Source organism: Setaria italica, chromosome IX, assembly GCF_000263155.2.
Source record: "Setaria italica strain Yugu1 chromosome IX, Setaria_italica_v2.0, whole genome shotgun sequence".
In the NCBI taxonomy this organism is placed as follows: Eukaryota; Viridiplantae; Streptophyta; class Magnoliopsida; order Poales; family Poaceae; genus Setaria; species Setaria italica.
Genome location: NC_028458.1, coordinates 53333133 through 53357447, shown reverse-complemented (window position 1 = coordinate 53357447; position 24315 = coordinate 53333133). Strand labels below are relative to the sequence as shown.

The following is a 24315-nucleotide window of genomic DNA, read 5'->3' as shown; positions in this document are numbered from 1 at the left end:
GATGCGCAGAAACATATGTAATCCTCTGAAAAAAAGCGCACAATGGCATATATGAAGGACAAATGTCCTCTCACATCTCAAAGGGGGAACAAGAGCACGACCGACGAGCGACGAGCCTGAATCCTTTTTGTTCACAGCAAGCATCCATATCTTACACCTGGTGAACCGAAGGCCACAAGTGAGATACGCGCGCCATCGCCCTCGGAAGTCAAAGGGAAAGGAGATTCAGAATCGCGCCCGAAACGCCCGGCACACCACGACCGCGTCGGAACCGCGCAGCTAGCTGCCTTTTCCCAACACACCGCCAAGACTCCGACGGCTCGATCGGCGCCTCGGCCCCGTCCGTTCAGATGGACACTGTATCTGCATGCTTGACAGCCGAACCGAACACAAGAAGAAAAAGTTGGACAACCCCCCCCAAAAAAACGCGTCTTCCCCACGTCGTGCCGTGCTCCCGCAGCCCACCCTGCTATACACGCCCGCCCATCCGTCCGCTGCAAGCGCACACGCCAAGCACTTCTTCTTCTTCCACTCACAGTCGTCGCAGTCCTGCACACACACCACACCACGCCACGCCCGGACAAAGCGAACGACTAGCAGGCGGGCTGCGTGAGAATCCTCTGCGTCTCACGACCGATCGCCGGGGAAGCTAGCAGCGGCGTGGACACAAGCGAATCACAGCGGGTTCGTATCGAGGGTTGCTCGTGGACATGGGAGGTTTAAGGCGGTGGCTGCCGTTTGGCGGCGGGTGCTGCTGCTGCTGTGGCAGCGGCGGAGGAGGCAGGGGCGTGGCGGATGGGCTGGTGTGGGACGTGCCCCTCAAGGCGCACGCGTCGGGGGAGTACTCCGTCGCCGTGGCGCAGGCCAACGAGGCGCTCGAGGACCAGGCGCAGGTGCTCGCCGCCCCCGGCGCCACGCTCGTCGGCGTCTACGACGGCCACGGCGGGCCCGAGGCAGCGCGCTTCGTCAACAGGCGCCTCTTCTCCCTCATCCAAGGTGACCTGCGGCTGTTTGATATCGATCCGTCAAGTCTCGTCCTCGCTCTCTTACGATTGCATTTTCGCTCCCACAGATCAAAACCTTGTCTTGTGAATTCTGACACGCATGTCGTCGTGATGATGTTTTCTGCAGATTTCGCGGCCGAGAACGGGGGCCTGTCGGCGGAGGTGATCCAGAAGGCGTTCGGCGCGACGGAGGACGAGTTCGTGGGCATGGTGCAGAAGTCATGGCCATCCCAGCCGCGGATCATGTCCGTGGGCTCCTGCTGCCTGGTGGCCGCCATCGAGGGCGGGACCCTGTACGTGGCCAACCTCGGCGACTCGCGCGCCGTGCTGGGCCGCCGCGCCGGCGGCGGCGGCAGGGGGGCGGCGAAGAAGCGGGTGGTGGCGGAGCGTCTGTCCCGCGACCACAACGTCGCCGACGAGGACGTGCGGCGGGAGGTGGCCGCGATGCACCCCGACGACTCGCACATCGTGCTCAACAGCCACGGCGTGTGGCGGATCAAGGGGATCATCCAGGTGTCCCGCTCCATCGGTGACGTCTACCTCAAGAGGCCCGACATGTGCAGGGCCAACCCGTTGCTGCAGCAGTCGCTGTGCCCGTTCCCGCTGCGCCGCCCCGTGATGAGCGCCGTGCCGTCGATCACGACGCGGCGGCTGCGCCCCGGGGAGGACCGGTTCCTCATCCTGGCATCGGACGGGCTGTGGGAGCAGCTCAGCGACGAGGCCGCCGTGGGGATCGTGGCGGGGAGCCCCAGGAAGGGCGTGGCGATGCGGCTGGTGCGCGCCGCGCAGCTGGAGGCGGCGAGGAAGAAGGAGGTCAGGTACGAGAAGATCCGGACTATCGAGAAGGGCCACCGGCGGCACTTCCACGACGACATCACCGTCGTCGTGCTGTTCCTGGACAGGTGCAGGTCCGGACCGGAGGACATCGACGGCACCTACGCGCCCGTCGACGTCTTCTCCTGCAGCCCCGCCGGGGACCACGAGGACCCGACCAGGCCCGTCCTGCGTTGAGGTTGATCTCGGATTCTCGGCTGGTGCTCCTCGTGCTATCCAGAGATTGATGAACATACTGTTCTTTCTTTTTTTGCTTGATTTAAACAAGAGGTACGCGTGAATCGAGCCGTTTCCCGTTCAAGGAGAATTTGCCTGCAAAGAAATGCTAGTATCGAATCGAACATACTGTGTCGTAAACGTACTGTAAACCTTCATCAGTTCCTTCTTTCGTTTTAAGAGAATGTGACGATCCTGCTTTCTAGTATCTGTTCTTCCCGGTGTTCTTCATAGCCGCCGCCGGCGAGCTCCTTCAGACGAGAGAGCAGCGAAGCCGTCTGTCACTCGTCAGCGGTCATGGTCGTGACGACGGGTCTGCATCGGAATATGCGCGATGTGGAAAGAGAGGCCACGATCGTGGATCGGTTCAACCGGCATTATAGCGCTTGACTCCTCAGTCAAAGAGAGTGACGGCATCGATGCCCTGACGACCAGGATCACAAAGAAACGGTGGATGAACTGATGATGGAGTTGCCCTGAATGACTGTTGGCAGTGGATTGGGCCTTGGCCGTGGATCGTTTCTACGAGGAACATGTGGCCTTTTCAGTCAACAAAGTTTCCTCCGGATTCAAACGAACGCATCTCCACCAAGAGAGACCGCTTTAATTAGTATACGCACAAGATATAAAAACAGCTTAGTGTTAACGCGTTTCGTGATCTTTGTATCTGAATATAATATATCTGAACTAGAAAAAGGCTAGGCTGTTGCGATGGAGCTATGCTGAATCGGGGAGCACTCGCATGGAGGCCCGTCGTCGACGCAAGCATCCATCGCCATCTCCACTGACCTGTTGACTCGGACCGGGTCCAGGACGGCAGCACGGAGCTTTCTTTTCCTTCCTTCCTCCTCTCGTCCTGCGTTTCTGTTTCTGTTAGCATCACGCGCGACTGATGACCTGGTGACCGGACCATCCGGCAGATGCGTCTGTCTTTTCGCCCCCTCCCTCTTCCTGATCCGTTCTGGAACCTGGAGTCCTGGACCATCTCTGCACGCAGCAGGGCCTGATGAGCAGAAAAAAAGAAATACTCCGAATGGATCCGTTGAGGTTGTTGCGACTCGTTGCTTTCGACAGAGACCCGGACAAGGCAAGGACCCTGACGTGCCCCGGTTTGTTGCGTTCCTGCGCCCTCCTGCTTGGCTTCTTGCGCGGCGGTCGCCGTGCGTGTCTGCAGCCACGCCTTGGCTTGGCGTTTTCGTGGAAATTGTAGGCGACGGGTGGAAGAAAATGCTCAGAGAAGTATAGGACGGAGGAGGCTGCACCGTCTGAACGAGTCTCGTCTCGTTTAGATCGATCGGTCGCGGACAGCGTTGCTGTAGCCGACCATGCTCATAGTACTGCAAGTGCAAGTGCACTCGAGAAGCATGACCATGCCACTGGAGATCCTCCAGGGAGATAGATAGCTACTCCGATTCATTGGATGTGTCTTGGTTCCGTTGATTACGAGGATTTTTTTAGAACCATGAGGAATTGCTCGCGTTGCTTGGTCTTAATGGAATTCTGGATTTGATGCTTGCTAACTCACCGGTGGATGAGTAATCTACAGAAGCTCCGTCTGTTCTCGGTTTACAACTTAGAAGATGCGAGTGAGAGTCTAACACTTTAACTCACAAAGTCAAGAAATTACGACCATACTCAATCAAGGCAACCAAATATGGACAAACATGGCCAAACTCAGCTTATACAGGCAAACTAAACATGAGCCTCTTGCGCTAGCCTATCGAGGCTTGGACTGACCTCGCTTAGATTCTAAACCTAACTAGCTTAGCTAGAACAACCAAACACACTCATACTAGTTATCTAGCTCTGTTCACTAATCACTACTCCCTGCAGAGTGCAGGCTGCAGCTTCCAAAAGGAAGCAAAGTGGTAACTGCTTATTATTGGGCCCTATCAGCAGGCCATGCATGAATTGAGCTGGGCCTAAGCCCATGCCGGGCCCATGGATAGTTTATTTCTTGCCTTCTTGGCGAAGAGCATGTCTCAAGAAGAGAGAGACGTTATGGGAACTCACCAAAGCGTATCCATGACGGCTCTTGCCATTGGCTTCCTAAGCAGTTTGATCTGCTCGAGTAATTTGCCCAGGGTATTGTTTAATCACACTATCAAGTATATTAATGGCTTGTTGCCTGTCTATCAGATGGAATAAAGCTGCTTTCATATTCCTTTCTCCTCCTTTTTTTTCTTTGGTGGGCAGCAGACAGCATGCATGCAAATCATACTCTCTTCACTTGAAGGACCACAAGGACCACAGTGTGCATTTTTCCTTTTCGCTATGTATCACTCTTCCCTTTCTGAGTTGGAACTCCACTTTCAGAAATAAACAAGGAAAATATGGTACTACCGTACTACTGCATCACGGTTCATTGGTTAAACTGATTGCAACATCACTTATCATTGGAGTACCTATAACAAACTTGAGAAACCTGTGCAGTCCACCTACAAAAATACAGTTACTTAGTTATGGTTCAGACTTCATCAGATCAGATCAATCATGCATTATTGTTAACTTGTTCTTCAGGTCCTATAGCTAAGCTAAGATCAAAGCTTGTTGAACGGCTTCCATACCTTTTCATGAGCCTACTAGCATGAAGATTTAACGTTATTTAGAAACAGTTAAGCTTTGATTGGATAAAGTGTATTATTTCTTGCTAAGTCTGCAGTGAGCATATGTTCTTGCAAAAGTAAAGCTAGTACGTAGTAAAAATGGTACAGTTACTAGCTGCTACGCCAAGCTAATCAGCATAATTAATTGGGTGGAATCTGACGCGCGTTGGCTACCTTCTTTAGGTAATTGCTGGTAGAAAGGTTTGGTTAAACTAGGCCTGGCTTTGTGGGGATTAACAGCCGCAACTTTAGACCTTCACCACATCGCAAATTATCACGAGTGGAAGCTGGAAATACATTAGGCTTCTGAAGATCAGCGCATGAACACAGCTTCTTCAGTCAATCAGAGACAGCGCTCCGTTGCTAATGAAAGCGACGCGTGCCGAATTTCTGTCGACCGATAACCGATTGGGCGGAACTGAAGCACGCCACGTAGCCCTAGAGCGGTAGTGCCCGGCTTGCCGGCCGGCCGGCCGGCCCTAATTGCTATCTGAATGGAGTAGTGACTAGCGTCAGTCATGCGATTGTCTTGACAGGACTCTTTGTTGTCACTGTCAGTCAAGACATCTGAGGCCCCGTTTGTTCTTATCACATCGAATGTTTAGATACTAATTAGGAATATTAAATATAGACTAATTACAAAACTAATATCACAGTTGGAGGCTAATTTGCGAGACGAATCTATTAAACCTAATTAGTTCATGATTTGACAATATGGTGCTACAGTAAACATGTGCTAATGATGAATTAATTAACTTAATAGATTCATCTCGTGAATTAGCCTCCATCTATATAATTAGTTTTATAATTAGTTTCTATTTATTCCTTCTAATTAACATCTGAATATTCGATGTGACATGAACTCTAGTTCAGAGTAAAGAACCCAACACCCTGAACCCAACACCCTCTGAGTCATCTGACACTAGTACCTGCTGATCCAAATTAAATCTGGTGTAAATTTTAACTGCAACCTCGTACTGTCGAGTGCACAAAACTAAGCACGTGGCAAGTGCGATGAAGTTTCCTGCAGGTAGTACTGTCTACTGATGTCAAGTTTACAACCTCTGTCTGACACACCAGTATTATCTGCTCAAGAAAGTTCTCTGTTTCCGGCTTTGCTCTTTCATGAAAAGAAGTTAAGGAGGCTTAAAAAATCCATGTCTAATTGACTAATTGCATCTCTACTCCCACTACTTCTACAAAACCCTACTCTCTCACGCCTCCCCTTCCTTTCTTCTACCTAGCTCCAGTTGCTAACACGGGCACAAGGTTAACTCATTGTACCAAATGGAGCTGAACACCAGAAGCAAGCAATCTAGCAACGGTAAGGGAAAGGCCAAAGCCATGGCCAAGATCGTGGAAGAGGAGGAGGAGGAAGCTGAAGACTTCTTCAGCTCAAGCGATTGCGGGTGCTTCCTCTGCGCCATCAAGCAGCCGGACGCCCGGCTCCGTCGTGCCAGCCTTGCCGATTTCTTTAGGGAGCTGCCATACTGCGACGACGACGGCAGTAACGGCCAGTCATGTGCCGCGGCAGTCGGCGCCGTGTGGCGCGCGGCAATGGCGGCGCCCGACGACCCGGAGCTCCCTTCGCTCGGCGCGATCCGGTGCATGTCCCTCCTCCTCGCCCGCGCGCTCGCCGACGCGGCGTGGTGCCGCCGCGGCGGCAACGTGTACGTGCCGTACTATGCCGCCCACGTCATCGGCTCGTACACCATTCGCTCCTCCGCGCACGCCGAGCTGGCCGTCGCGGCGGGGGCCGTGCGTCCCCTGACGGCCCTCCTCGGCGGCGCCATGACGTGGGTCGAGCAGCGCGCGGCGGCGCGAGCCCTGGGCCACCTCGCCAGCTACGACGCCACGTTCCCGGCCGTTGCGCGGCAGGCCGTCGAGGCGGTGCCGCTCGCCGTGCGCGCCGCGTCCACCTGCATCGGCGACGTCCACGCGAGCTTCGTCAAGCTGGCACCGAGCCGGCGGCCAAAGTACCATCGCGACCTCATGGCGTGCGGGCTCGCCGGCGGCGGCGCCGACGCCGAGGACAGGAAGGCGGAGGAGTGGGCGAGCCAGCTCCAGTGCTGGTCGCTCTACTTCCTGAGCTGCCTCGCCTCCAGGGACCTGTCATCTCATGCCATGATATGCCAGGACGCCGTGTTCCTGCGCGAGCTCTCCCGGATGTGGGGCGGCCTGGCGAACGGCGACTCTCCGGCCGGCGTCGGGCTGCTGCGCCTTCTCTGCAGGAGCCCAGTCGGCCGCGCCGCCATCGCCGCGTGCCGCGACGCGCTCTCCAGTCTCTGTGACCTCGCGCGCTCGTCCGACGACTGGCAGTACATGGCCGTAGATTGCTTGCTCCTCCTCCTCGACGACCGCGACACATGGAACGCCGTTGCTGACGCCACGGCGCCGTGCCTCGTTGACTTGGTCGATCTCCGGCACCTCGGTCCAAGGCGACGGCTAGGCGATGCCATTGCAACTGCGCTGCTCCTTGATGACAGCCGTGAAGTAGGTATGGAAGCCAAAAAAGCGATCGCAAGGTTGAGGGAGGTGAAGGTAGATAGGAAGGAGACAGAGGAAGCAATGCCTAGGGATGAGCTGCTGAAGAGAGAGATCTTAGCCAAAGAGAAGAAGAGACAAGGAAACGACAGCTTCTTGCAAGGCGACGTGGACAAGGCCATTGATCTGTACACGGAAGCTTTGGAGCTGTGTCCCCTGAGCAGGAGGAGGGAGAGGCTGGTGCTGCACAGCAACCTCGCGCAGTGCCGGCTCGCGCGGCGAGATGCCGACGCGGCGGTGAGCGACGCGACGCGCGCGCTGGCGCTGGCGCGGCCGGCGAACGCGCACGCCAGGAGCCTTTGGCGCCGCGCGCAGGCGTACGACATGAAGGGCATGGCCAGGGAGAGCCTCCTGGACTGCCTGGCCTTCGCCGGCGCGTGGCTCGATCGCCGGCGCAAGCACACGCGGAGGGCGGCGCGCGGCGCGAACCCCAAGCTGCCGTACTGCGTCGCGCGGATGATCAGCAAGCAGATGAGCGTGACGGGGCTGTTCGCCGGCGTGGCGATGAGCGGCAACAAGGTAGGGGGTGATGATTACATGCCACGGTGCAGCGAGAATGACGACGGGGACGATGAGGACGACGGAGATGATCGTCGCGATGATGACGATGAAAGCGAGGAGGAATTTGCTGCTGGCAACGCTGCTGGGGTGAAGATTTGCACGTCAGGTTAGTTAGCAATGAAGTTAGATTGTGTGATAGCATATACATTATTATCTTAAATTGATTAGTAGCATTGCATTGATCATGAAATGGTTTCTTGAATCAGGAAGGGAGTTGCCAATCGTCATGGGAGATGCTTGGAGGAGATTAGCCCGGATGACATAAGGGTGCAAACGTACCGTTTGTTATCTCATGATGATCGACGTCGTAAGCTATAGCTAGCTCACTGATAAGTGCAACGAAATTAGGGCTTCACCGCGACTTGTCAGGTAGAGTCGCTGATCGGTGGTTGTTTCTGTTTTTGTATTTGTAGGGTCAACTGTTTGATGTTAATCATGATCATGAGTTATTAACCTTCTTCGTATATGATCGTTGCAAGTGGCAATTTCTTCATTTCTTTACAGTTTCCTGTCCCATGATTCGAGCAATGTACACTTGTAATTTCGTGTTGATTTCTAAAACAAAATGTCTAAGAAAATCTTTCTAGATTTCAATAGATAAAATCTGTGGATCGAAGTAATGAATGGTTACAAGTGTAGATGATACACGATTTACAAAGATGTGTTAAGACACTCGGTCCTAGCAGGAGAGGTCAGGTGCACATTGGTGATGTGCAATGAGCAGGACTTTCAAAAATATTCCTTACTTCTTTTTCCATCATAAAGTTTGAGAAAATAGAGTCATAAACAACATGCTACAAATCATCAATGTCAGCTTTTCTGCAGATACCAGTTTTCTTCAAAGAAATATTTCACACGGCAAACCCCGATTGCAAATGTTGTTATACGGAGATTGGCCAATTTATGTTGAACAAAAAACACTTGAACTATATTAGGTTTGCAGTTCTATAAAATCTGTCTCCGTTCGGAGTATGAATCTGTATGAACTTTAGATGAAACACAGCCATTAAAATTGCATGACGCTTTTGTTGGAATATGTCCCCTTTTCCTCATTTCTAATCCACTTCAGTTATAAACCTTAGTTGAATAAATTATTAAAAATTACATGATTCAGGCTGGAAGACTAAGTGATGCTGCGCGTGGAGGAACCTGGCTGGGAACACATCTGATGCCCCGGTGGATTTGGTGGTTCGTAGATCGATTTCTTACTTCCCTGTCAGTCAGTTGAGGTCTTAGCTGAGGTCTATTTTCTGCAACAGTTTGTGCTGCGTCTTCTGTAACCCCAGTGGGCAGGTCCGAAAACCTGAGAAATGTGTCTTTTTAATGAAGTACTGTAACTTCCGGCCTCTACACCAACTAAGTATGCATACAACAATTGAACTCACAGACATCTAAATAATGTGCACGTCAGGATTTGAACCGGGCCACCACACCAACAGGTTGATAAACGCTATGCACTGTCCTGTTTGCATTGCATGATGGACTGGGGTTTATCCCTGGCATTCTAAAAAATTATTGAATATTACCAATAGCATGAGCTCGTGGATATATATTCCATCACGGTTAGGGCCTGTGTGTGATTAAAAATAAAATACCTAGACTGAGCAACTGAGCACATACCGAATAAATGCTGAAGGAAAGTTAACGGCTATCCTGAAAAAAAGAAACAAAAGTTCAGGTAAAATTCCTCTATGCCACTGAAAGTTCACACCGAATGTACAGTGGTTATATAAGGAGTATTATTCTCAGGAATTTTTAATTGTTCCTAGGAAAGGAATAATTCCTTGCGACATGTCACGTACAGGTCCATACACCAGTCCTGCACCGGATCTCACCAATAATTGCTTTTTTCACAAAGAAGATCACACCAAAGTACATCGATATGATAGTCTGCAGTGCCTCTCAGTTTTCTGCTTTTACTGCCTGAAATCTTTAGTATTTCTCAGTCAGCTATGAATACCGTGATTCACAAACCGAGCTTTAACACATGCAATTCCTGAGTAAACAATACCTTTGTGTTGTAAAGTTACATGCCTGCATATGTACTTAATTTTGTGCCTGGCCATGGAGGACCACCTTAACCCCCCCTAATTCCAATATCATCGAGGACGATTTATTTGGCAATTCAATAAAAACTTTCCGAACATATTTCAAATTTAATGCAAGATTCTTTTCACCCCTAAAATGGTGTCAACCCTCTTCTTCCGAACATATACAATAATATGTTTCTATCCCCCCCTCCCCCCCAGAACATGCTTGGCAAGAATAGAGTAGTGCTTGTTAGTGTTTCCTTGCGTCATGAGTTATGATTTTTTAACATTCACAATGTAATCAATTTGATGTAACCTGAACATTTCTTCTTCTTCTTCTTATATGATATGGCAGTGCTCCTGCCCCTTTATATTTCAAAAAAAAAAAGAACTGATCGGCTGAATTTGCAGGCGGTACATGTTCCATCAACATTAGAACGTGATATTATTAATAAGAGAGAAGGTAGCATAAGTATATACCAAACAAATTGGAAGAAAAAGCTAGCGGTTTACCTAACAATTGAACATACCTTTCTTCCCACAGCAAAGCGAAGAAGATGATAGCAGAATAAAGGAGCGAAGAAGGGATCTCATCGATCTACATCGCAAATAATTGTCCAATAATCTCAAGTAATTTGTTTCATAGTGGTCCTGAAGCCAATCTCGTCTATACTTAATACTGAAAACAAGCACACTACATGTTGTGTATGGTGATAGACTGAACTCTTGGATTGCCTGAAATTTTTAATTTAATCCCTCTCATGCATGCATCTTTGAACATTGTGATTTACAGAGCTTTAGCACATGCATGCAATTCCTCCTAAGCATACAATGCCTTTAATTGTTGTAAAGTTACATACTTGCATGTACACATAATTTGCCGCGTGCTCATGGAGGACCACACTAATCCCATCCCCCTTCATGCCCTAATCAATCACTATACGCAGTACATCTTAATCTTCTCATCATCCATGCCGCTTGCACTTAACAGTTAACACTCCCATTTGAAAACCGAGTAGTATATTACACATCAGGGCCGTACGATGAAAGCAGATGGATCAAAACGGTTGCGAGAGAAAGAAGAGCAAGAACAGATCACGAAAGGGGGAGAAAGATCGTTAGATCGTGCAGAAGCCGACAAGGGCGCATGATTAGGAGCGCTAATGAGTGCCGATCATGCCCTGACTCCTCACTCGATGATGAGCTGAAGAATATTTGCAGCGATCGTACACGCAATTTGCACGTCGATCCATGCCCTAAGCAAAAGCCGGCAGCGATGATTGGCACTGCCAGGCGGTTATATGGTACCAAAAGTGGTTATGCGTGCGGTTTAAAACTAGCGGCCGGTGTGCTTTGGGCGCGCACATGATGGGCAAATGCCCGTAGCCGCTTTCCGGATATAGAAGTGGCCATTGGCCAAGGACTCGCCACCGATAGACTTCTGAGAGCAGGGGAACTGGGGAAGGGAGAGCAACGGTTACCTGCTCTGAACTTTTTTGATTTCAAGCATAGATGTTCAACTCAGCTCATTTTGCAACTTCAGGCGCCGTTGGAGGTATCTCCTTAATATCCTGCACAATCAAAGATTTGGAAGAATTATAGCACTCATCTGTACCTGTTCTGCAAAAGAAAGAAAAAATATGGTCAGTTTGGCCGTCTCTTAATATTCTATCGTTTTTTTTTATTTCTAGAACTTCTAATGCTTTGCACCGTATAAGAAATCTTGGATACCATCACTTATGCAATATGCATCATATTAGACAACGATTCCGTACGCGAAACAATCCACGGCATGTGCCCTACTTTTGTATCCAATAATATATAAGCCGGCACCTGGCACAATGATAGCTGCAACACCAACAAGCATGACGCAAAACATATAGTACGTTTCTAAAATCACAGGTACAGCATTAACCATGTGCTAAATGGGTAATATGACTATCCACCGATATACCCACAGACAAATCGCTCCAGCTTCAAGGAATTACGCTTAACATCTCCAAAAAGAAATATGCAGTGGATCGAACACCTCAAAGAACAGCGAATATCTTTTTCTTAACACAAACTACAAATGTCAACTTACAGGCAATAGCACTGATAGTTAATAGGTTTAGTTTGTCCCAGCACAGAGCATTCTTTTCTCTTTGGGGGGATACAGAACAGCCTTTTATATTCCCCCCAGCTACTGTCCTCGGTCAGAAAATCTAGCTATCAATGTTAATCTCATCATCCTCAGTTGCTTCATCATCAACGGCGGAGCTGTTTCCGTTGGTGGATTCCATCTGCTTGGCACTGGATTTTGCAGACTTGCCGTTGGATTTGTTTTTTGTTGCCGGCTTTTTGACCTTCTCAGTCTGCTGCAACTCGAGCCCCTTCACGGACAGTCGCCGCTTCCGCTTTGAGTTTGGCCCTTCCGCTGGGTCTTCAGCAGTAGAGTTGTCCACTGCCATAGGAATAAAACCATCATGTCCGTGAATGAAGAGTTAGCATTACACTGACGGTAATACTTGAAACAACATGAAATGCTCGGGGGTTTTCAAGATTCAATCCCTGCCCGGAAGTCCTCTGGAGCAACTTACTCTACTTTAAATATGCTGTAATCTATAGTTTCATTAGTGCATCATCATCGTTTCACAACATTCTGTGACCTAAACTGAGAACCAAATTCCACCATTTTTCACCATGGAGGGTGCACGACTTAGTTTTCTTGGTATAATGGTCTGCAAGTTTTTTATATGAAAATACAAATGAAGCACACTGCTAGTATAGTCCAATTGGAAAACAAAACATAAGCACAAGGACTATATGGCAACAGTTGCAAAGAATCAAAGCAAATGACACAAGATATTGCAAAACGCACTAGCTATACCTTCCATTGGGCTTGACGCCTGAGGAATGGCTTGACCATTCTGTACAGCATCCATTGAGGATGGGGAACCAGAATGGTTGCTATCCTCCAACTTTGATGAACTTCCAAGGCATTTCTCTGGCTGTTCATCAGGAGCATCTGGGGAAGGAATTGCTGGCAAGAAGACAATCTCATCCACAGAATCCTCCACGTCACTGAACACTGCATTCTTCTCATATGTTTCAATATCAATTTCCGCATTCTCATCTATCACTACTTCCTCAGCCTACATAGTGGATTGAGAGAGAAAATGTTAAGTGCATACCATGAATAACAGTTAAAAAGATGGGTAGAGAAATTTTACTCACCTCTTCTTCACGTGGGTTCAGGTCAAACTCATCCTCTCGTTCAACGTACTCTTCATTTTCTTCTAATTCAACAAAATCAGGAGCAAATGCACTCCAATTCTCTACATGCTCCTTGGCCCAAATGTATACAAAGCCTGTTACAGATACTGTAGCAATTGTAGGTTCAACAGGATGCCAGGCAAGATCAATGAGAGCTTCCTTCGGACCATCAAGGATCTTTACAAGTCGCCCTGTTTGGTCCCATATCTGCAGCCTGTGCTCTCCTTTGTTTGCAGAAGCGCCAACTATCCACTCACCATTACCACTGAAGCATGGTGTCTTCCACTGTATCTTTGTAATGGCATCCGAAAGTTCACAGGAAAGAATAAGGCAGCTTGCACCATTTGCTTTTAACTTATCATAGTGACTTTGATAGTCATTATTGTTGTTGCTTATGTTTCTAATCTCCTCTCCAGAACCTTTAACAGGCATCATATTCTTGTAGACTCTAATGACCCGATCATTAGAATTCGTTAGAAGATATTGACCATCCCGGCTTAAAACAATATCCTTAACAACAGTTCCACCAGGGGTGGGAATTACTGCATGTACCTGGATGGTTTTTGAATCGACGATTAAAATTTCTCCCTTAGAGTTGCCCACATATATCAGATCCCCATACTTATCAAATGTTGCAGCTGTTGGTGTAAAAGGTGGGGTACCATCCGCGAATTTGTTACGGGGATTAGGTGCAGGTGGGTTACCATTCTCAGATACAGAAACAGGGAGAACTGTGGTACTTCCAGTATTCAAATCAACAAGAAGAGGTGCAGAAGACAGAGGACATGCCAAACAAACAGATGGGGTTGGAGAACCAGGTTGAAGACTGGTGCGCAATGGAGTCTGCTGAAGAGTTATGCGGGCAATCTTTTCCCCAGTTGACACATCCCAAAGTGTCAATGACTTGTCAGTAGCAGAGGCAAGTAAACGGTGGCCGTACCTAGACCAGGATACGCTTGTTATAGGTGCAGTGCAATCTTTATCACGAAATTCTCTTGCAAGCCCCCTTGTTTCAAAGTCCCAGATAACACAGCTACCATTTGAGCATCCAGCTGGAAATATGTAACAGACACTGTTAATGACAATTGCAAACAATTTCACAGCTGAAAGATATTTTATACCATCCAAAGATTTAACAGTGCATTTCATAAATAATGTTGGCATTCATATATATCACAAGTTATAGGCATGCAGCACCAACTTCATATGGAACTAAGATATAAAGTATAAAGTAAAAGAAGCTTCTAACTTGACAAATGTACACAGCATTCCCTTTCATACCACCACTCAGTATCATGATATTGCAATCGCAATCTAAACCTATAGAGGGTAACAGGGTATGATAAACTCATATTGCTACCTTTCCGTTTTCTCCCATTTGCATGCAGAAGTGGACCACAGAAAATTAAAGGCACATACAAAATACAAGGTGCCTTACTAATTTAACACAGATTCTTCCCTCCCATTCCCTGACACCCACCAACAGAACCCAATACCCTGGACACTGTATCTCCCGTGTATATTCTTCTGTTTTAGTGCACATGATAGAAGTTACAGTAATTACAATATGAGGAAACTATGAGTTTAAAAGAAACAGTTTGTCCTGAATTAAATGTTTACAGGTTGTGGGTCACCAAATAGGAGTGTATGTTCCACATGGACAGGAAAAATAAAATGGTTCCAAGTTCCATGCATAGTATCAGTGGACCCACTCTAGGAGGCAGGCAATCCCCCTAGTGCTGCCAGTAAACAAACTGATTGAACAGGTAGAGATGAGAACAATGACAGAAATGAAAATTGCTTCACCGGACTAGAAGAAATTTTAATACTTGTTAACCAAAAAAATCTCTCAACAAGTTAAAACTTAAAACACCAATCGACAACTATCAAAGAAACCAGCATGTTTTATATGAAGTTATGAACTGGGAAGATAATTAGACAGGACAGTCACTTGAATGTGCTTGTAGAGGAACAAGCTCAGATAATTACCAGCAAGAAGTGTTCCTGTACGGTTAAACGCAATGCATTTCATAGTACCATGATGCAAGTACTCCTCGATTGTCTCTGGAAATTCCCCCTGATATGGATCTACAAGAATACAGAGCATAGAGCACTTCAATATCTCATAGATAATTTTTAGAAGTTTCTTCTCAACATAGAAATCTAAGAACACAATATATGCTAAAGCATTTCCCAGATATCAGGCATGGGTCAACTTCTTTCTTCGATAAAAAAATAAGGGAAGATTTGGTTCTGTGACATAGAAAGATAGTGCCATTTATACAATAATACATTTTCCATCCAATGTTAATCTTCTCCATTGCAGTGGTTCTCCATCTTTCACCTCTAGCCCCTCTGTGTCTGGCGCAAACCGCTGCACCCCAACACCTGAGCCTGAAGCCAGTGTGCAAAAGCCCACATCTACTTGAAGCCATGGCACAGCAAGCTGCCTCTGCCAGAAACTGTCGCACCAAGCTCAGCTCCACCCGATGCCGCCGCATGCCGCACTGCAGCATGGAGCACGCCTCTGCCCAAAACCGGTGTGGACAAAGCCAATATCGGAGCTCACCTCACTCAAATCCGAAGGATCTCCTCTTGCCTAAATTGCCTCCCTCAATTAACTACAGCAAATCAAGCTCCACCTCACCCAAATTGCCTTCATGCTGCATACCTGCACTCAATCGAGCTCCCCCCTACCCAAAATAGAGCAAGAAGCTAGCAAATTGCACGTTGAGCAACCCACCGCCTAGCAAGCAAATCGCAGCAACAGCAAGGGATGGATTGGGCTGAAAAAAAAAAGGCGAGATTTGGTTTGATTGCTCCCTAATCAAGAAAAGAACGAACTAATCCAAAGCCCAGATGGACCTGCATTTTGGGTACCAGCAGAGGATAAGAAGGGCAGTGACAAAAGGGACGGATGGGACGATAGCACCGTGCACCAGTGTAGTGGGTATGGCGTCGTGTTGAGACAAACCTTCAGAGTCGCACCACGGTGACCCTGAAGAGTCGCCTCCCAATGACCCTGACATGTTGCAGCAACGGCTAACGGCGAAAACGGCCAGCAAAGAGGTGGAAGAAACATTCAGTCGATTGTCACTCAAAAGAAAATGGCAGGATGACACCGACGAGGCTGGGTTGATGGAAAAGGTAACTGGCTGGCATTATTTCAAAATTGCCTAGAACGTCGGTGATATCAAAGTGAACCATGAAATTTGATGGTATATTTCTAAATGGCGATCTTTCTGTCAACAGATAAAATTTTCCTTGAATAAAATGTCTCAGACACTTCAAATGCACTGATTAATGAGTACTAGAAGAATATCCTAAAAAGTGAGATGGACACTTCAAATGACAAAGAATGAATTATACACTTATCATCGAAATTAAAATTTCACTAGACAAAATCAGAGATGGCTAAATGCACTGATTCGGCAGGAAAAGTTTTGGCTATCAATTGCTAGCCTCCAACCAAAACTGCCAATTTCTATAACCCACCTGCATACAGATGGTAAGAAACATCTAAAAAAGAACAAATTTACATGTGCTCATCCAAGCAAAGTAAAGCAATCTAAAACCCTGTTTCAAACCCTAGACAGCACTTTATTTTGGTGCCACCAGAACACCCAAACCAACATAAAGTAATTGCCAAAAACAAATAATCACACCAAACTACCAACATTCTAGGGTGAACCATGGGATTAACCACACATCGAAACCCCAAGTTTTCAAGTCCCAAATCACCTAGTACAAGGGACGAAATCCAGGGCCGAGGCAGAGCCGTCCTAATCCCCACACATCCCCAACCTCCCCCGAAAAGCCCTAAATGTCCACCTCGAATCAGCGCTCCAACCCAAATCCGCAACACGCCCGACCAGATTCCCCCCGAAATTCGACCGAATCAACACGTTCTCAACCGATCCAACAAAAATACACATAATAGTTCCTCAAGATAAAAAGATCCCCCATGGGAATCGCAATGAGAACTCACCGACTACAGGCGCGTTCATCGCGCAGCCGCCGCCGCCGCCGCCGCCTCGGCGCGACGCTACCCTCGCAAACGGGCTTCGTCGGAAGAGACCGGCACAAATGGGAACCCCACGCGCCCGCGCCGCCGCCTTATGCCCTTGTCTCCCTTACCTCCACAATCCGAGTACAGAAGAATCGGAAGTGGGGGGTGGGAGCACGCGGGTGGCGCTGCGCCCCCTAATTCCTAAAGCCCTAGAAAAAAAAACTCGCCGGAGCGGGAGGGGGCGACGAGCCCAGGAGCTGAGTGTGTTTGAAGCGGAATCCCCCAAGCGGAAGCGCGCGCGTACAAGAGGACCGTCTCGTTCCGACGGACCGGGTGTAGCGAGAACACACGACAAATATGCGAGTGTTTGCGTGGGACTGTGGGTGTATACTGCACACATTGACACATAAACGTGCCAGGGGAGGTCTCGTATGTCTTAAAATATTTTTCGTAACGGAATCGCGCTTAAACTTTCCTATTTCTCCTTGTACCCGAATCTGCCTAGCCAATCATTCTATGGCATGACATCATCATCTCAGCTCAAGCGGATTAGGGTTCGGTGCTGGATTTGGCGTGGGGATTACCTGCGACCTGTGGTCCTCGAAGATGATCCAGGGTGGCTAGCCTTCCGGTTACGGAGGTGGAGGACGTGGCGAGGGAGCGGAGTTGACGAGGGCGCTGCCAGAGTCGGGTGATGGAAGACCTTATGTGAGCGGCATAGATAATAAGGGGATAGTGTTCCGATGAGGTAGCGTTGACGACGGTAATGAGCGACGGTGGCGGAGGCTGCATTGTGCCGCTCCAAGCGAGGAGGTGACTTCGGATTTAATTCCAGATTTAATGAAGATGATGCTGAGAAATGAGCCATACGATGAGGGCGCCAGCAGCGATGGCGCCATAGGAACCTGGCGGGGTTAAATGGGGTCGGCAACTTCAAGGGACTCTGCTAGAATCTGGCGGAGTTGTGTGGGGGTGGCGGTTCCAGGAATAGGGGTACCGTTGGAGCCGACGGGTTAAGTGGTGGGAAGGGGCCGACGACGGGTTGAGTGGTGGAGGAGGAGATAAGGAGGTTACATGGTTTGATTTGTGATGTTGGTTTTAAATCGAACCGACCAAAATTCAAACCGACCAAAATTTGTGTGTGGGGGGGGGGGAGGTTTAACCCGGCTACATTATACGCATGATACATCCCCTTTCTTAATATGTGCAGAGGCGCACGTGTACCTGTGGGCTCGGCGGTGTGGATGCGGTAAATAATAGAGTAGGAAAATTCGTTGTTTTAAAGACGTACAATATTCATGCTGGAGCGAGAGGATGAAGTAACTATTTCTATTGCTGGAGGAGTAGGACAATAAGCCATTAATAATTTTAGGTTTACTCTTTTGACATCTACACCATTATGTTTTACACACAAGCCACTAGAGAAGCGATCAGAAGGAGAATTGGAGCAGGGAGGGATCGGAGAACAAGAATTTGGGGATCGAAGAGCATGAGGAGGGACAGTTTAGGAGAAGTCAATTCCACGTTTCTTTCCTTTATTTACTCACGTACGCCACCTACTTGGGCTGTACCCATTCCGGACCCATGAATCTCCTGTTGGGCCGTCTCACGTGAGGTTGCCTTCTCGGCTGGCCCATCAGTAGTACCGCAGGAGCAGGACCTTCGGTAGAAGTAGCAGCAGCAGCTAGCAGGCGGTACCAGGTCGAGCGGGTCAAAGCTCTCTGCACCCCTATAGAGCGGCCGAGCGGGTCGTCGATGACGACGACGACGACGACCTCCCCGGCCGGGGCCTGCAGCCCTGCAGGAGTGCAGAGAGCGGGAATGGATCCCACTTTTAGAACAGGTTGAGGAACATAAACAAACGGCTTTAGAACAGGTTGAGGGGCAAAAAGGAACAATACATATGTAGATCACAAAGTGCAGTTGCTTCACTATATCTTGCAAGAATCTCCATTCAAGGTGCAGCGGAAGATACGGTGAGATCCTGGAATTCAGGACTGCACCATCAAACTTTACAGATCATTCGGAAAACTTCATCTGCTCAGTCCCAGAAGGAAATTTGCGGCAGCTGAGTAATCAGGCAATGCCATTATGTCAATAGTGTTTTCGCATCACCATAATAATCAGAAATGAGAAAGAAATAACAAATCTATCTACTGCGTGTACCCTCAAATATGAGAGTGCCCCGGTGCCTCAGTCCATCCTAAAGGAGAAGCCTACTACCAGATATCCCATAAATACAAGCATACAAGGGATATGCATATAAAGACTTCTCTGGAGCCAATACAAATGGGCAGCGGTACAATCTTTACATGGAGCAGCAGCTTTCTTCGGGTATAATCCACTATCCCAGTCCATCATGGTGGTGAATGACAATGCTGAAATACTCATGACCTCTTTGGCATTGATGAGCAAAGGCGAGAATACAGCGAAGTATTCCGCACGATAAGATAGACGATGAATGCAAGGTAAACAACCAGCACAACACACAAGCTTGAGCGAAGCACTGCACCCCGGACATCAGTAATGTAGAATGAAACGATAAGATATCCATTGATAAGCATTAGAAAGACCGTAACAATCCAGCTAATCACCTGAGAGCACAAAAGGTGTTAATATAGCAAATTAGGCTGGGCGGTGTTACTAATTGTGTAAAGGAGCCTCATGCCATCAGAGAAATAACAACAGGTTAACTACGTCTTCGATTAACTGTGAGTTAGGCGAACCATATTGAACAAGGTACATACAAATGCATGTACACAGAATAACCTGTAAATGATATAAGAGTTCTCATGCCTGGGTAAGTTCTATGGCATAAAACATTGAAGAATCATGTTAAGGCGTCTCGATTAATAACACAATTAAGACCAGAAATTGAAACTAGGCATTCTTCTATTAAGGAAAGAACTTAAGGATTCCCATCAGCTTCTAGTTCTTTCAGATACTGAAATAAAACAGCACAGTGAAATAACATATCATGGTCTCATGCAGAAATAGTCAATTGGTCATTAACTACCTTCAAACATGATTTTTTAATGAACAAAACTCAAAGAAAAAAAACTTACTTTGGTGATGGGACCAACTACGAATGATCCCATGACTTGTTCCTTTGAAACAAGGGTGATGAGAGGTATTAGTGCAAATGGAATCTGTATGGACTGAAGAACATTGAGTGATTCATTCAGAATATCCATCGTAGGATCTTCAGTATCAAAAAACAGAGCCACAATCATAGTTGGAATAATGGCGAAACTTCGAGTAATCATTGCTCGTAGCCACTTCTTCAGTCGAAGATTAAGGAAACCTCCCATAACAAATTGGCCTGCGTATGTGCCAGTAATTGTGCTACTCTGTCCAGATGCTAACAAACCAATAGCCCAGATATAGAGGATGGGAAAGAATGCAGTTCCATATTTTTCCTGTAAGTACTGCCCGGCATTCTCAAGACCTATATTACCAGCCTGTTCAGTCCCATAAAATCCTTTGGCAAAAACCGTTGTGACACAGATATTAATAAAGAAGGACACAATGAGTGCAAGAATTGACTCAATGTTGTAGTAGTACACTGCTTCTTGAACACGGGATTTCTTGTTTGTGTCAATCTTCCTGGACTGCACTAGGGCGGAATGCAAGAAAACATTGTGAGGCATGATGATGCAGCCCACAATTCCAACGGCCTGCTTAATGGTCTTTGAACTCAACTTTGGAACCACCAAACCTGCATAAGTAATTGAATGAGCAAACTCCTATGATTCTCAAGGATACAATATAAAGAAAAGCATTCTGCCCACATGTTAGAGTGAGCGTTACCAATGAGAAGTTCCTTTCCACTAGGCTTCGTTTCACCAAACATGACCGCAAATGACACAGCCATGGTTGCAATCAATACAGCAAAAAATGCTTCCAGTTTTCTCACACCATAATTCTCCAGGAAGAGAAAGATGAAGCTGTCATCAGGAAAAATACCATATGAGTCACATCTATCAGTTTTGCTAAATAGTTCTTAATCATAGAAAGTGGGGAAAGGCAGTTAGCAACACACAAACAATGTGTTAGTCAATATTCAGATAAGCTTTGAGTAACAGACAAAAGAAGAACTGTTGTCATTTCATCATAGCGAGGTGATTTATTTAGCAGAACTGTTTATCAACTATTATTTAATCGTTTCTCTTACTTTCAATGTTACCAATCTCACCATCTAAATGCACCTAACCTTGTTTAGCAATCAGTAACACACAAGGAAGAGGTTTGACCAAGGGAGCAGATATGCAGCAAGTAGTAATGTACGGATAGTAGACAAGGATATGTCCCTAGTTTAATCAATAATCCCAGATAATGGGTACAAGTCTTTAACGGAAGAGAAAAAAAGAAGTATTAAAGCAACCAATAAGCATAAATATCCTCTGACCCAAATAAAGTGATTGCGACCACCGTTGCCCAATAGCTCATAAAGATTCTACAGCCTGCTGGCCCAATCATGCCAGCGTCGACCAAACCAACAGATGAAGCATGTTTTTAAAGTAGAGAGAAAGCAGAGTACGCAAGCAGCAACAATTTCAGGACGCAACCTAATTTGATCAGCGAGCAGAACATAAGCATCTCCAGAAGCTACATCAAAACTCGACCAAGTGCAACAACCCTTAGCCGATAACGAAGCAGATTAAAATACCAAAAACTGCAATTCTTAATACCAGGGATACTTTTATACAGACTTTTTCTGCATCCAAACAATATGTGAGTGCATTCAGGAGAGCAAAAGCCGTTTTCAGATGGTAGGCATTAGCACACTAATTGAATAGAAACAACCACAAACGATGCCCCCAAAGCACTAAACTTTGAGCAGCAAAGCAACACCAGGAAGCCAACAAGAGGAGTGATCCCACTCGAAATCGATTGACTCCAAGCACACTACACCAAAGAACGCAAGCTTTATCACCTAAAGATAGACGGGACCAAAAGAATCCAAAGCAGAGATCGGATGACAAAGCATTGGACAAAAACACTGAATTGTGCGAAGAGGAGGCATCAGCTTTCCTGAGATGCCATCCGTTCATGTTCCAACATAAGAAAGCAATAGTTCTACTAGCTGCATCAACTCATCAACAGAACGCAACAAAAACTATTATGACCGTAGTTCAGGAGACGAAGAACAGTGATGAGCGGACAAAGCTCCAACTCAATCAACTAGAGGAAGGCATACGTAAGAAAGAATTTTCCAATCCCCAAGCAGTCAACAGAATCTAAACGCTTGCTCGTGAATTTTACTGATCAAAGCCACGAAATAAGCAGAAATCAAGTCAGTTCATTCAATCAACAATGAACCCAAAGAAAATCTAGGACTTGGGTTCAGAACACACAGAGTGGAAAGGACAAAAACGTAAGCAACTTACCAATCGAGAGCGGTGATGACGACGCCGCCCCAGAGCGGCACAGTGCCTCCCGACAGGATCTTGATGGCAATCGCGCTGCCAATCACTTCCTGTATGTCGGCGCCGACGAGCGCGAGCTCGGTCATGGCCCAGAGCGCGCGCGTGGCCCAGGGCGGGTACTCCTCGCGGCAGAGCTCGGCGAGGTGCTTCCCCGTGGCCACCCCGAGCCGCGCGGACAGCAGCTGCACAAGCGCGCCCATGACCGTCGCCCACAGGAGCAGCCACAGCAGCTGGTACCCCGCGGCGGCGCCCGCCTGCAGGTCCCCCTCCAGGTTTCCCGGGTCGAGGAACGCGATGCACATGAGGAAGCCCGGGCCCGTGAAGCGCCAGAGCTTCCGCCAGGAGAAGGGCGGGCGCGACGGCGGCCCGCCGTCGTCGGCTTCGGCGTCGGAGTCCGAGATGGAGATGGAGACCTTGTCGTCGGAGTCGTAGGCGCGCTCCTCGTACTCGTCGTGCGAGGCGGAGGCAGCGGCGGCGGCGGAGCCCCCGCCCCCGCCGGGGAGGAGGCTCTCGTTGAGGTCGCGGGACGCCATGGGGGATGCGCGTGTGGGCGAGGCCGAGTGGGGTGCAGGGGTTGGGCGAGTGGGAGGTTGGGGCCGGAAGTTATGCTCCGGGAATCATGATTGGTTTGATGGTTTCTTCGAGAATTTGTACTGTTTTTTAACGATATTTTATACTCTAGTAGTTTATCTTTATCTGTCGCTGGCAGTTTCATTTTTACAATAATCTGTGCATTTCTGCGTTCGTTTTTAATAGGCATATTAATATTTAAAAGTCTTTTGATTCTTACTTTAGTATAAGTTTCATATTAAAAGATCCTTGGAAGGCATATATGTTCATATAACTGATGCACTAAGCGTTCGTATAATCTGATTAATTATTTATCAAATTCTATAAAGCTTACTGATTTCAAACGGAGAGAATAGTAGTCTCCATGGGAAGTGTTCCGTCACGCACACCTACTGAATGCAGAGCGCGTGCTGGACTCCGTCACCTGCATACATGACATACACATTTGTGCTTGTTCTTCGTAGCCCTTTTGCAGCCGCGCGGAATCGGCTTTCCATCGAGACGACGACGCGTTTCCCATCGAGAGGTCGAGACCGCCGGTCGCTCGTGTAGAGCAGCGATCCGCGCGCCCCCCATGCGTGCATCATCGTACTAGTGCCCCGAAAATCCCAACCGGAGGTTCTGTTCCCCGGTGGTCATTTTCAGCTGCCATTGAATCTCAAATCAACGGCAGAACAGAGGATGACAGGTGAGGAGGGAGAGGAGTAATTAGTGGATGCATTAAGGCATTTAATGATTCTTTGTCCGTCTGTTCTCAGCGTACTCTTACCTGATGGCCGACACTCCCTCTTCCTCATTTCTCCTCTCCCTTTCTCTCTCCGCTCTCTCTTCCCCATCGGCGAATCTCCACCATTCTCATTTCTCCTCTCCCTTTCTCTCTCCGCTCTCTCATCCCCATTGGCGAATCTCCACCATTCTCAGGGCCGGATCTCCTCTGCGCGCATCCGTGGAGACTGGATTCGTGGAGGGACGACCTGCTCATTGTGGATCTACATGCTCCATGCCTAATCATGGAGGCACACGAGATCGGACGAGGCTTTTGTGAGATTCCCCCCCCCTCCCCGAACAGAGGAGAAGAAAATGGATTCCTTGTGACGAGCGAGCTCCTCCGCGTGAATCCATGATGGGTGAGCTCCACCATGGTGAATAGCAGCGGCGGCAGTATCCATCGGCACCTTCCCCAACAATATTCTCAACGGCTCTGCTTCGGCATTTTCAACTGGGAGTGTCTATAGCTCACCCAGGTGAAACAGAGAC

The 24315-nt window shown here is 48.0% G+C and overlaps 4 protein-coding genes across 6 annotated transcripts; 2 read left to right on the top strand and 2 right to left on the bottom strand.

Moving 5' to 3' along the window:
- Nucleotides 1–436: 436 nt before the first annotated feature.
- LOC101765680 (probable protein phosphatase 2C 29) lies at nt 437–2262 on the top strand. Its single transcript, XM_004985209.4, has 2 exons — nt 437–996; nt 1132–2262. Exons 1-2 carry the CDS (start codon nt 711–713, stop codon nt 2013–2015), a joined length of 1170 nt encoding a protein of 389 aa, XP_004985266.1. The 5' UTR covers nt 437–710; the 3' UTR covers nt 2016–2262.
- Nucleotides 2263–5915: 3653 nt separating this feature from the next.
- LOC101765147 lies at nt 5916–9107 on the top strand. 2 transcript variants are annotated; one of them, XR_215968.3, is made up of 3 exons: nt 5916–7871; nt 7972–8134; nt 8880–9107. XR_215968.3 is itself a non-coding variant. In XM_004985208.3 (2 exons), the coding sequence occupies exons 1-2, from the start codon at nt 5948–5950 to the stop codon at nt 8028–8030; spliced, it is 1983 nt and encodes a 660-aa protein (XP_004985265.3). In that variant the 5' UTR covers nt 5916–5947; the 3' UTR covers nt 8031–8223. The 2 variants fall into 2 exon arrangements, 1 of the variants encoding a protein (XP_004985265.3); XM_004985208.3 differs by lacking the exon at nt 8880–9107 and having other exon boundaries at nt 7972–8223.
- A 2711-nt stretch (nt 9108–11818) lies between these two features.
- LOC101764738 (protein RBL) lies at nt 11819–17419 on the bottom strand. 2 transcript variants are annotated; one of them, XM_004985207.3, is made up of 5 exons: nt 17039–17412; nt 15040–15138; nt 13012–14102; nt 12665–12929; nt 11819–12238 (listed from the first exon to the last, which is right to left on the bottom strand). In XM_004985207.3, exons 1-5 carry the CDS (start codon nt 17055–17057, stop codon nt 12000–12002), a joined length of 1713 nt encoding a protein of 570 aa, XP_004985264.1. In that variant the 5' UTR covers nt 17058–17412; the 3' UTR covers nt 11819–11999. The 2 variants fall into 2 exon arrangements, with proteins under 2 accessions (XP_004985264.1, XP_022679268.1); XM_022823533.1 differs by lacking the exon at nt 11819–12238 and adding an exon at nt 12256–12515 and having other exon boundaries at nt 17039–17419.
- A 1546-nt stretch (nt 17420–18965) lies between these two features.
- Nucleotides 18966–23095, bottom strand: LOC101764332 (metal transporter Nramp2). The gene is made up of 4 exons (XM_004985206.3): nt 22450–23095; nt 20870–21006; nt 20125–20777; nt 18966–19653 (listed from the first exon to the last, which is right to left on the bottom strand). Exons 1-4 carry the CDS (start codon nt 23019–23021, stop codon nt 19447–19449), a joined length of 1569 nt encoding a protein of 522 aa, XP_004985263.1. The 5' UTR covers nt 23022–23095; the 3' UTR covers nt 18966–19446.
- Between the last annotated feature and the right edge of the window lie 1220 nt (nt 23096–24315).

What these genes read in the sequence shown, in the direction of transcription:
- LOC101764332 (XM_004985206.3), bottom strand. Translation starts at nt 23,021, where the DNA reads ATGGCGTCCCGCGACCTCAACGAGAGCCTCCTCCCCGGCGGGGGCGGG. An exon ending in GTCATCACCGCTCTCGATTG is followed by an intron (nt 21,007 to 22,449) that starts GTAAGTTGCTTA and finishes TCCTGATGACAG; the next exon opens with CTTCATCTTTCTCTTCCTGG. An exon ending in TAGTTGGTCCCATCACCAAA is followed by an intron (nt 19,654 to 20,124) that starts GTAAGTTTTTTT and finishes TTGTGCTCTCAG; the next exon opens with GTGATTAGCTGGATTGTTAC.
- LOC101765147 (XM_004985208.3), top strand. Translation starts at nt 5,948, where the DNA reads ATGGAGCTGAACACCAGAAGCAAGCAATCTAGCAACGGTAAGGGAAAG. An exon ending in GGTGAAGATTTGCACGTCAG is followed by an intron (nt 7,872 to 7,971) that starts GTTAGTTAGCAA and finishes TTCTTGAATCAG; the next exon opens with GAAGGGAGTTGCCAATCGTC.
- LOC101764738 (XM_004985207.3), bottom strand. An exon ending in TACAGGAACACTTCTTGCTG is followed by an intron (nt 14,103 to 15,039) that starts GTAATTATCTGA and finishes ACATATTTCCAG; the next exon opens with CTGGATGCTCAAATGGTAGC. An exon ending in GGCGTCAAGCCCAATGGAAG is followed by an intron (nt 12,239 to 12,664) that starts GTATAGCTAGTG and finishes TTCCTATGGCAG; the next exon opens with TGGACAACTCTACTGCTGAA.
- LOC101765680 (XM_004985209.4), top strand. Translation starts at nt 711, where the DNA reads ATGGGAGGTTTAAGGCGGTGGCTGCCGTTTGGCGGCGGGTGCTGCTGC. An exon ending in CCTCTTCTCCCTCATCCAAG is followed by an intron (nt 997 to 1,131) that starts GTGACCTGCGGC and finishes TGTTTTCTGCAG; the next exon opens with ATTTCGCGGCCGAGAACGGG.